The following is a 12164-nucleotide window of genomic DNA, read 5'->3' as shown; positions in this document are numbered from 1 at the left end:
CTCATACCAGACAAAACAGACTTTAAAACAAAGACTATAATATAGACAAAGAAGAACCCAACAATTTCAATTCTGAGTATTTATCAGAAAAAAACAAAAAAACTGATTTGAAAAGACATATACATTCATATGTTCATTGCAGCATTATTTATAAGAGCCAAGATATGGAAGCAACCTAAGTGTCCATCAATAGATGAATGGATAAAGAAGAAGTGGTGCCCAAACAGGGTGTGGAAAAAGTAGGCTTAGAGTAGTGAGTGGATAAAACACAGAGTCTATTCTTGCATTATTATTTATTAATTATTGTATTATTTATTTATATTACAACTGTAGACCTCTTTTTGCCCACTTCTGTGTACAATGAAATATGACCCAACCATACAAAATTGAAATCTTACCATCTGCAGCAACAGGGATGGACCTAGAGGGTAATACGCTGATTGAAATAAGTCAGATGGAGAAAGACAAATGCAGATGATTTCATTTTTATGTGGAATCTGAAAAGCAAAATAAATGAGCAAATAAAACAAACAAAACTCACAGATACAGAGAACATTTTGTTGTGAAGTAGGATAGGGGCTGGTGAAAAGGTGAAGGGATTAAGAAGTCTAAATCAGTCATAACAAAATAGTCATGGGGATGTAAAGTATAGCAAGGAAATACAGTCAATAATTTTTTTTTTTTTTTTTGCTTTTTTATCAGGTTTTTAATATATGAAATCCAAATTCTGTCAAGTGACATATGCATACGTACATCAATTTTTTTTAGGTCAAAGTTGTGGCTAAATTCACAGTTCCAAGCTCTCTGTACCTTTAAAACCTTTCTTCCCAATGAGATGCGTCTTCTATAACAACCTATACTAATTCCATTGTAGTATTTATCACATTGTAGTTTAATTACCAGTTATCAGTCTCCTGTTAAGACTGGGGTTCCTTGAGAGTAGAGACCTTCATGTTCACTTTGCCTTGGTAAATGAGTAATGAACAATATTTCTATTCAAATGGTATGTATTTACCCGTAATTGTTGAGCAGTAAGCTCCAAATACTCTATAATCTGATTTAAAATCCTCAAATTTAAACTTACACAAGGCTTTGACTTAGTTTGTACTAAATCATTTTTAAAATGTGTAGCTTTGGGACATTTTCTAAACAGCTGGTACTTGTACACATAACTAAGAACTTTAAAATTCATCATTTACTTCATTTTTTAGCTTGACCTTCTAGTAAATCTTTAGCTTCATTGATTTTGGCTGCTATATAAGGAGATCCTCCCTTGTCTGGGTGATTTAAAAGCATAATTCGTCGATGAGCATCCCTTATTTTTCCTTTATTGGCAGTAGGGCTTACACCTAGTATTAATGCTGCTTCCCGTTTTGTCATTTTGGGTTCAAACCCACCTCTGTAATAACCACCACTAAAGGCAGATTTTGGTAGACTTTGAAAAACTTGTTTGACTTGAGGCTCCATATGCTTGAAGGCTTGCAAAACATAGCGACCTGCAAATCCTGCAGCAGCAATGGTCAGTCCAACTGCTACCATTGTGCTGGCCATGGCTCCGGCTCGGCTCCGCCGCCTCCCCCAAGAGCACAGTTCATCCCAGCCCGGAGGCCGCGGCCACGAAACGCATGCCTCTACCGGAAAGCCACAGTCAATAATTTTATAATAACCATGTACGGTGCCAGGCTGGTATTAGATTTATCAGGGTGATTACTTTGGAAGTTATAGAAATGTCTATTCACTACGTTGTACACCTGAAACTCATATATAGTATATGTTAACTATAACTGAAAAATAAAAAATTATTTTAAAAAGTAATAAAGGGGAAATTAAGACATTCCCAGATGAACAAAGCTGAGGAAGTTCAGCTTTAGCTGTCCTTACCTACACGTAATGCTGAAAGAATCCCCTTAAGCTGAAATAAAAGGACACTAGGAAGTGATGCCAAGCCAGATGGAGAAACAAAGAACACTGGTAAATGTAACTACATACTAAATATAAATAAATATTTTTCCCATTATGTGTATATGATTTGAAAGACAATAGCATAGGCAAATGTCCATTGACTGATGAATGGATAAAGAAATGGTGATATATCCATACAACGGAACATTGTTTGGTCATAAAGAGAATGAAGTACTCATACATACTACAATATGGATGAACCTTGAAGACATTTCAATGAATGAAAGAAGCCACACACAAAAGGCTACATAATATATTACTTCATTTATATCAAATATCCAGGAGAGGCAAATAAAGACAGAAAGCAGATGAGTGAGTGTATGGGCTAGGGTAGAGGGAATGGGGGTGACTGGTTAATGGGTAAGAGATTTCCTTCTTGGGTGATGGAATTGCTCTGGAATTAGGTCGTGGTGATGGTTGCACAACATCCTATATGTACTAAGTGTCATTGAATTGTACACTTTAAAATGGCAAAAGTAGTAAATTTTATGTTAATGTATTTTACATTAATTTTTTTAAAGACTTGGGAATATATTCCAAAAAATTTTGTGTGGTAAACTCAGGTCTGCTTTAGAATCTGTCCATCTGTCTTCTCCCATCAGGACTTCATCTGCTCCTTAGAGCTCCCCTCGGTCTTCTGCCTGCAGAAAGCTGTCTTTCAGATCATCCTCTAGATCAGCCAGGTCTAAACCCTTAATTGACTTCCTGCCTTGAATCCAAATACTCAGCTGCAAGTCTGAGGCTAATTTTCAGTGGGAGTTAGGAGCTTACTCAATTAGTAGGACTCACTGGGAATGACAATGATTAGCCTTAAATGTGAGGGATGTCATGCTTGCATTTCTGAAGAAAACCTGCTCACAAACAAACGTGTAGTTTTGGGTTGTACAGGTGGATCCTCAGCAGAGGAACTAGAGAAAGCTCTAGGAATACCAGGCACTGGCACCTCGCTGACAGCTGAATGACCCACCCTTTTGCCCCACAAAACTGAAGAAAGGTGGGAACTCTTACCTGGGCCCATCCTTCAGCTGGGTTCCACTGATGAGGACACACTACGAGTGGGACCCATCCTGGGATCTCATTGTTTTTCCCGCTGTTGTGGAGCCTCTGTCCTTATGGCTCACACCCAGGTGGGCTCCTCAGACTCCTTGAAGTCTCAAGGCCAACACTTCTTATGAACCCAGGCCAAGCAGTTGTTAATCTACACATTGATGGTGTTCTTAGTGTGGCCTCTGTTGCCCCTCTGCACTCCATGGCCAAAGGATGGATCATGGATTGTGGGCAAAGAGTTCATTTCTTCTCTGAGCAGCCACCACCAGGGAGTTCTGTTCTCTGGAGTCCAGTTGAGAGATTCTGTGTCAGGTTAGCACAAAACATTTACTTCAAATGTTTTATTTTGAAATTTAAAATGCTTTTCATATTAGGAAAATAAAACCTTTCAGAGACAGAAAACTAGAAGATGCACAGACTAAATATAAAAATATAGCCTCCCCTCAATTAATAATTTCTTTGTGGAAAGTTCACAGACTTCAGTGTGAACGGTGCTCCCTGGAGCTGCCCTTTGTTGGGGTCCTGATTTTCATCCTGTGGCTTTCTGTGTGTTTAACATACAACTCAGGCAATACTGTCAATCGTCGTCGTCGGCGGCGGCAGCCGTCCATCTCGAGAGATGATGGCGTAGCTTCTTGAGAGTCTATCTGCACCGCCGAGAATGGCTGTGCAGTCCGACTCGGGAGTGACAATCCCTGCCGCACTTGGTACAGGTGAAGGCAGATGGCTGTTGTTGCTGCTGCTGACGCTGCTTCCGCCTCGATCTTTTCTGGACCGCCTCCTCGTTGCGTGCAGCCTCCGCGCGTGACGTACCTTGCCTGACCGCGAGCCTCCAGGCTAGGCGGTCATCTGCTTGAACTTCCCATGTGTTGAGATTGATGGAGCATTGTGTCATGTCCTTTTTGCAGATGTCTTTGAACCGCAGTTTTGGGCGCCCTGTCATCCTCTGGCCTTCTGCTAGCTCGCCGTAGCTCGCCGTAGAGGAGGTCTTTGGGGATACGGCCTGCATCCATTCTTTTGACATGGCCGAGCCACCTGAGGCGTCTCTCGCTAAGAACTGCATGCAAACTGCTCATATTGGCTCGCTTCAGCACCTCGGTGTTGGGGACCTTATCCTGCCAGGCGACATGCAGGACGCGTCGCAGGCACCTCATGTGGAAGCTGTTGAGTTTCCTTTCGTGCCTTGCGTAGGTGGTCCACGTCTCGCTGCCATAGAGGAGAGTGCTGAGTACGCAGGCTTGGTAGATGCGCAGTCTGGTTTTCTCAGTGAGGCTGGAATTGTTCCACGCTCGCCGGTTCAGTCTGGCCATAACTGTGGCTGCCCTGGCGATTCTCCGGTTGACCTCCAAGTCGACTGACAGAGAGCTCGAGATGGTGGACCCGAGGTAAGTGAAGTCGTTGACAACCTCCAGGGTGTATCCGTCGATGGTGATGCATGGGGGAGTCCCCGTGCCTTGAGCCATAACATTCGTCTTCGTCAGGCTGATGGCTAGTCCGAACTCCTTGCATGCGTGGGAAAGGCAAGTGACTAACTGCTGGAGTCCCTCTTCGGAGTGTGATGTCAAGGCTGCGTCGTCGGCGAAGAGCATCTCACGGATGAGCACCTCTTTGACTTTGGTCTTGGCTCGTAGATGGGCCAGGTTGTAGAGCTTGCCATCAGATCTGGTGTGAATGAAGACACCCTCGCTGCAGTCCTTAAAGGCGTATTGGAGGAGCATGGAGAAGAAGATTCCGAACAGCGTAGGTGCGAGGACGCAGCCCTGCTTTACTCCGCTGCTGACTGGGAAGGCCTCAGAGGTTGCGCCGTTGTAGGACACCGTGCTGTGCATGTTGTCGTGAAAGGACATGACCACAGCAAGCAGATGTGGTGGACAGCCAATCTTCCGTAGCAAGCTGAAGAGTCCGCTTCGACTGACCAGATCAAACGCCTTCGTGAGGTCAATAAAGGCGAGGTAGAGTGGTTTATGCTGCTCGTGACACTTCTCCTGCAGCTGGCGTAGGGAGAAGATCATGTCCACTGTTGAGCGGCCAGCTCTGAAGCCACACTGGGACTCTGGGTAGACGCGGGAAGCAAGGGTCTGCAGGCGGGCAAGAGCGACCCGGGCGAATACTTTGCCGACGACGCTGAGGAGAGAGATGCCCCGGTAGTTGTTGCAGTCGCTGCGGTCTCCTTTGTTCTTGTACATGGTGATAATGTTGGCGTCTCTCATATCCTGGGGGATGTAACCCTCCTTCCAGCAGAGACAGAGTAGATGGTGGAGCGGCTGTAGCAGGACTGGTTTCCCGCTCTTTAGGATTTCTGGAGGGATTCCGTCGCTTCCTGGTGCTTTCCCGCAAGCGAGGCGGTCGATGGCTTTGCCGAGCTCTGCCGCAGTAGGTGGGGTGTCTAGCTCCTCCATGACTGGTAGGTCTGGGATGGCGTTAAGAGCAGTGTCTGTTACGGTGTTCTTCGTTGTGTACAGCTCGAGGTAGTGCTCGGTCCACCGCCGCATTTGCTGTTCCTGGTCAGTGATGACCTCACCTGTCTTGGACTTAAGGGGGGCGATCTTGGAGGGGATTGGGCCTGTTGCCTTCTTGATACCCTCATACATTCCTCGTGCGTTGCCTATATCGGCGGCTTCCTGAATGCTTCTGCACAGGTTTAGCCAATAGGTGTTGGCACAGTGGCGGGCGGTCTTCTGGACTTTGTTCCTGGCAGCCCATAGAGCTTGAAGTATACTGGGAGTGGGCGTGGCCTTGTAAGCCAGTAGGGCCTTCCTCTTAGCCTCGATCACGGGTTCCATTTCTTCCCAGTGAGCCTCGTACCAGTCAGCGTTCTTCCGCTCTTTCTTCCCGTAAGCAATAATGGCGGAGTTGTATATGGCGTCGCGGAGACGTGGCCAATTGGATTCGATAATGTCATCTGCCGCCACTCCCTCGCCGAGTGCATCTTCCATCTTGTTGATGAATTGCTGGGTCTTAACTGGGTTGCTGGCACAACTGGTGTTGATGCGTGGGCGACCCTTCATCTTGGAGTGGTGCAACCTCTTCGGCATTATGCACACCTTGCTTACCACGAGGGCATGGTCCGTGTCGCAGTCTGCACTGTGGTAGCTGCGGGTGAGGAGGGTGCTGCCAATATCCGTTCTTCTGGTGATGACGAGGTCAAGCTGGTGCCAATGGCGGGAGCGGGGGTGCCTCCATGACACCTGGTGGATCTCTTTGCACTTGAAGAATGTGTTTGTCACGCACAGGCCGTGGTGACACAAAAGCTCAAGCAGTCGCTGACCATTCTCATTGATCTTTCCTCTCCCAAAGTTTCCAAGGCAGGTGGGCCAGGCCATGTGGTTGGCTCCTACTCTTGCGTTGAAGTCTCCAAGGAGATAGAGAGCGTTACTTCTGGGAATCTTGGATAACGCTTCGTCCAGTGCATGGTAGAACTGTTCTTTCTCTTCAGTGGTGGCGCAGAGGGTTGGGGCATACGCGCTAAGAATGCTGACTGGGCCGAAAGTTGTTGACAATCGGAGGGTAAGTAATCTCTCTGTGCCTCCTGTGGGTGGCTCTATGGAGTTAACAAGCGTGTTCTTCACAGCAAACCCAACACCGTGCTGTCTTGGTTGGTCCGGAGACTTCCCTTGCCAGTAGAAGGTGTAGTTGGTTTCTCTGATAGTTCCGTTGTCGGCCAACCGGGTCTCCTGTAGAGCCGCAATGTCGATGTTTAGTCGTGCCAGTTCCCTATCGATGACAGCGGTTTTCCTGGCACCCTTGATCCACGGAAGGTCTGCAGTAAGTCCGGGGCACATGGTCCTGATGTTCCAGCTAGCGAGGCGAAGAGCCGGAGGCTTCTTTCTTGTTGTTTGCTTGGAATTAACTGGTGTGGGTGTTTTGTGGCCCACTTTTCGAGAGGCGCCTCTCTGATCCCCACGCACCCAGTGGGGCAGGCGAGCCATGGCGAGACGGTAGCTGTCCAGTGAGGTGCGATGACCTCTCCCACCGTCAGAGGAGACCCCTGGCGCTCGTTTCCTTCGCCAATCGGATGAGCTTATAACCGGTATCTGTCTCCTCCCGTGTTGAGTCGACATCTTGCGATGACGCTGGAGTGTCCTCACAAGTGAAACTGAAGCTACAGAGCCTGGGCAGGGTGATATGGAGGGTCTGCTGTTGCCCATGCAGCAGACCCCCCCTCTCTTCGCAGCTGAAGGGTCCAAGGGAAAGACAAAGTCAATACAGCTTGGCTTCAGGTGCGCCGCAGGAGTTGCCGGTGTTGACTACAATGTCAAACCGCCTTAGGGACTCCGGCTCCGGATTTTCTGTCGGGGTTTACTCCCTTAGCCTTTCCCCTGAAGAGGTATGCCACAAGGCAGCGGAGGTTTTTTGGGGTCAGAGTTTTCCTTCTCTGATTTTAGAGATGTCCTTCCTCTTTCCTCCTTTACAGTCTTGAGGGCAGCATTTACAGGCTAAAATAGAAAACTGGCAGTGTAACCTTCTAAGCAGATACTACCAATACCCTGCTTGGGTATACTCACCCAACAATAAACATCTCTTAAATGTCCTCCAAGTGCCATGCCTCGAATTAGTAAATGGCAGTGCAATGGCAGCCAAACATTTGGATCAGTTTCACTAAGTAAACCACCAGCACAAGTAGGTTTTTAAAACAATAGAATAGTGTCTCATTTTATTAAAAATAATAACTATTTTTAAGCAACTTACCAGCAACACTGAATAAAAACCTGGCTGTGTTTCCCACTGTTTCAACTGCTCCTCAGCTGGCTTTAACACAGCAGTATCCTGACTGGTGGCCTGAGTTAAGACTTGAAGAACAACAGTGCTGGCACTATTGAGATCCATGGAAACCAATTGGCTCAGTCCGAATAGCCTGGCTCTCCAGCTTCCACTGTCCAACACGAAGTGGCGTCGGTTGGTCCCGCGCCCCACGCTTGCAAGTCCACGCGCCGCCGCCCACTGATGCCGAAAGCGGCTTCTAGGAATGCGCCATGTTCTGAGTCACAGCTCTAAACGATGCGGATGCTAGAATATCGCGTCACAGACATCCACAGCAATAAAAAAGATCAAAATACTGATACACAAAACAACACAAATGAATCTCAAAAAGCATTACGCTAAGTGAAAGAAGCAAAGCATAAAAGTCTACATGAAGTTCTAGAAAATGCAAAATTATAGAGACAGAAAGTAGATCACTGGTTGCCTTGGGCTATGGGGCTAGAGGAAAGGATGATACAACAAGACTGTCAATAATACTGTAATAAATATGTATGGTGTCAGGTGGGACTTGAAATATCGAGGGGAACACCCAGTAAGTTATGTGATTGTCTAATCACCATGCTGTACACCTGTAACAAATACAAAATAATATTGAATGTCAACTGTAATTGTGAAATAAAATTTAAAAATAATATATATTAACATATTATATGTAATACTACATAAATATATTATTATATGTTACATGAAATATATATGTGTGTACATGCTTGTGTTCATTTTAGAAAGTCACATTCATGTGTTATGGGTTAGTTTGAATGTTACTGATGAAATGTGTAATATACAACAAGTAGTTTTCCATGTTATAGACACTGCATTATACCACTTCTGCAAGCTGCATACCATTGCAAACAACAAGATGGAACCAGGTCTTTTTTCTATCCATCTGCTTTCATTTCTTCTGATAAACAATGATTTGATATGCATCATTGTGCATAAAGATTCTTTTATACTTGGGATTTTTTACATTGATAGACTATTCAAATGGTTAATATTACATCAAAGCATTTAAACATTTTTATGCCTCTTCATACACACATGGTCAAATTGCTTCTCTAATCTCTGTACTGTCATAGTCACTCATTTAACACATATCCATCGAGCCCTCAGTAGGAGCTGGTGAGGATGCCGGGGATATCGTGGTGAAGAAACAGACAAGACCCCTTGCTCAGGGAACATATAACTCAGTGATGCTCACTGACAATAAACAACATTTGCTCTAAGATCAATGTTAACTGTGGTGAAGAAAAATATGCCTGGGCTAGAAAAGTGGGGGTGGGGGTGGTGCCAGAGCACATACCTCAGTTTGTTGGGCAGGACATCTCTGGGGACTTGACACTGAACACTTGAGCAGAGACTTGCATGTTGTGAGGAGCAGCCATGTGGGTCCCTGGAGAGGAGGTGCCCATGGGGGTGACAGCAGGGCAGGTGCCCTGGGTCAGGACGGGGCAGTGTGCAGAGGCTGAGGTGAGTAGAGACCAGTGAGTCAGGCTGAGAGTGGTGGGAAGAGGCCAGGGTGGCCAGAGGGGCCCTGTCATGAGGGGCTGGGAGGCAGATGTGAGGGACGGGAGCTCATGCTGCCCAAGGAGGGAGACACTGGAGTGTTCCATGGGAGGTAGTGGTGAGGACAGTCCTCATTCACAGTGAAAAGATCGCTGTATCTATCATGTGGGTAATGGCCTGAGGGTCAGCTGGAGCTCAGCTGGAGGGCACCTGTTTACTGTTGTAAGAGGACGTTCCCGGATGGGGTGTGAGAAGGGACTGGACTCAGGGCTGGTACAATCGAAGGTGGTGGTAGCAGTCATTCAAGGGAGAAACACACCTGTACTTACTGACCTTAATTCCACAGTTGATTCCGGTGGCTTACTGCCACAAACCCAAAGTAAGATTCACAAATTATTTAAAAATCAATAGCAAGATATATCTACCTTTTAAAATGCTAAGCCCTCCCCAGCCCCTCACTCTCCAGCACTGTGGCTGCTGCTTCCTGGGGCCATTTTGCTCAGGAGCCACTGGAGGGGGGTGGGGGAGCAGTGGATTCCAGGGACTGAGGAGGCAAAGGGATCTCTGGGGATTGGGACCCTTCCAGCCCCTGCACCATGAGCTGACAACTTAGGAAAAAACAGAGTGGGCAATTAAAATTCTTAGAAATACATCAGATTTGTAAAGGGAAGAACAGAGGTTGAACTCAATATGCAGAGCAGCTCAAGAATTTTTTTAAGAAATATGTATCTATCTGAAAAGAACTCAAAGGAGGAGGGAGACTTCAGGTGTGGGGCATGTACAGTCGTCCTTTCCACCTTCAAGTTGATGGGTGATTGCCCCGGGAGCAACTAGAAGCAAGGAGAAGGCGCTTGAGCAGGTTGAGAAGAGGCTGACCCGGCACAGCGGTACTTACTCTGAGACAGCGATTCACCTAGTGAGCAGCAAGAATTTCTAAAACTTGCAATATTAACTATTTAGTCAGGCGCGCTGACCTCTTTTCACTCAGGTTGTTAAATAATAAAATGACAACAGCCAACACAATAGCCATCTGATGTGAATGAATCAAAATTATACCTATTGTTTTTGTCAGATTGGCAAAAAAATATATAACATCTTTGTGTGTGCCACAGAATTTTAGTCGTTAGTTTATGTGCCATGGGACGAAAAGGGATGAAAATCGCTGGCCTAGAGTGTTACCTCCCGAGGCACGTGCTGAGCGCTCAGCAGACCTGACACCCAAAGGTGCCTCTCTCTCCCTGCTCCTTCCCACCCCTGCCCCTGTCAGTTCCCACGCCACGCTCGCTGCACTCAGCTCTGTCCCCAAATCACACCCGGCCTCTGGGACCCACTCCCCGTATTTCTGAGAGAGGTGGAGACTGAAGGCGCAGATTCCGTGTCCCTGACCCAGAAATAAGTACAGTGGGGTCTGCAGAGAGGACGGAATGATGGAGTGGGGACGTCCAGGGGACCTGGCGAACCAACCACGGCTCCTGTAACCAAGAGCACGCGTGGCTTCACTTAACCCTCATGACTCAGGGACAAGGACACAGTTTTGTGTTTCTTTTCCTTACCTGTTCACGGTGCATCTCAGTGGCCAGTGAGCCAGGCGGTGAGGAGGAAAGGAGGCCGTGCAGGGCAGGGAGGACCCAACTCCTGCCCTTACTTCCCTCCCCTATGGAGGGAGAAGGGGGGTGGGACAGCTGATGGGGCTCAGCCAGCAAGACAAGGTGAGAAGGGGCATCTCAGTGGGCAAGAGGGGCCGGCCCTCCTGGGAGAGGACCAGCAGGAGGGATTGAGGATAATCACCTCCGTTTTAGTGGGGATGCTTGAAAATATGTCACTAATAAAACGTACTTTATAAAAATATTCTATGGTCAACCACACGGCCAGGAAATTTCCATCTAAACCTGTGTCTGACCACTTTCCTAGAATACATCCTTGTCCCTAATAGAAAACCCCAGTTAAATAATTGTATATGCTTTTATTCAGTACATCCACGTTTTATTTAAGTACTTGATAAACTTGTTGGAAATTATATTCTTTTATCATTTTCTCTCTTAAGTTTCTGTATAGGAGAGTATATTTACCTCATTTTAGGAACTACCTTTAAATTCGTTTGTTGGGAATTATTTGGAAAGAAAAATTACCCCCCAAAGTATACTGAATTGAAAAAAATAAATAAATAAAGGATGGTCCTTGATAACGTCATTGGTCTGTTCAGGACCTCTCAGGTCTTTGAGTTTCCGAGGCATTTCACACGGTGCTCCCTCCTCACCCTCACAGAGTTACGGAGGAGGCAGGTGCTACCATCCTTGTTTCAAAAATGAAGAAACTGTGGCCCAGAAAGAACAGGAAATTTGCCCAAAAGTTGTACAGTTGCTTCCATGCCTCCTCTGGTATTAAAACACAGAGACCTCATTCCACACCTTGTAGCTCTAAGATCAAATGGAACCTCGGACAGGAGAGGACGGACACCAGACACCTGCATGACCGCTATATACACCCCAGGGTTAAGTCAGAGCTCTGCAGTGGACAGTCTAATCCCCCTGGATCTTTTTTTTTTTTTTTTTTAATTCTCACCCAAGGACATTTTTTTCATTGCTTTTAACAGAAAGAAGAAGGGAGAGAGAAACATTGATGTGAGAGAGAATCACCCACCCGCTGTCTCCCATGTCCACCTGGACTGGGGACCAAACCCGCAATCCTGCGGCCATGGGACAGTGTTCCAACCAACTGGGCCACACCAGCCAGGGCACTGCCTGGACCTTTAACACACTGCTTAGCACTTGCTCATTCTAAAAACACAGCCATGCAGGGTGGGGGATGAGGTGTCACTCACCATGGAGGGGCGATGACCTGCCTGGGGTCTGCACCAGAGTGAGGAAAACATAGAATAGGGACCCTTATGA

General features: G+C 46.6%; 2 protein-coding genes across 2 annotated transcripts in view; one reads left to right on the top strand and one right to left on the bottom strand.

Annotated features, from left to right (window-relative positions):
* Positions 1–12164, top strand: part of LOC150006891 (saoe class I histocompatibility antigen, A alpha chain-like) — an 81499-nt gene that overhangs the window by 18100 nt on the left and 51235 nt on the right. The window lies entirely within an intron of this gene.
* LOC150006897 (mitochondrial import inner membrane translocase subunit TIM14) lies at positions 685–1636 on the bottom strand. The gene has a single exon (XM_090280416.1). It carries the CDS (start codon positions 1549–1551, stop codon positions 1201–1203), a length of 351 nt encoding a protein of 116 aa, XP_090136542.1. The 5' UTR covers positions 1552–1636; the 3' UTR covers positions 685–1200.

Source organism: Furipterus horrens, unplaced genomic scaffold (assembly GCF_987537825.1).
Source record: "Furipterus horrens unplaced genomic scaffold, mFurHor1.1.pri manual_scaffold_6, whole genome shotgun sequence".
Classification (NCBI taxonomy): Eukaryota; Metazoa; Chordata; class Mammalia; order Chiroptera; family Furipteridae; genus Furipterus; species Furipterus horrens.
The sequence above is the reverse complement of the archived record's forward strand: the minus strand, read 5'-3'. Positions and strand labels throughout refer to the sequence as shown.

What these genes read in the sequence shown, in the direction of transcription:
- LOC150006897 (XM_090280416.1), bottom strand. Translation starts at nt 1,551, where the DNA reads ATGGCCAGCACAATGGTAGCAGTTGGACTGACCATTGCTGCTGCAGGA.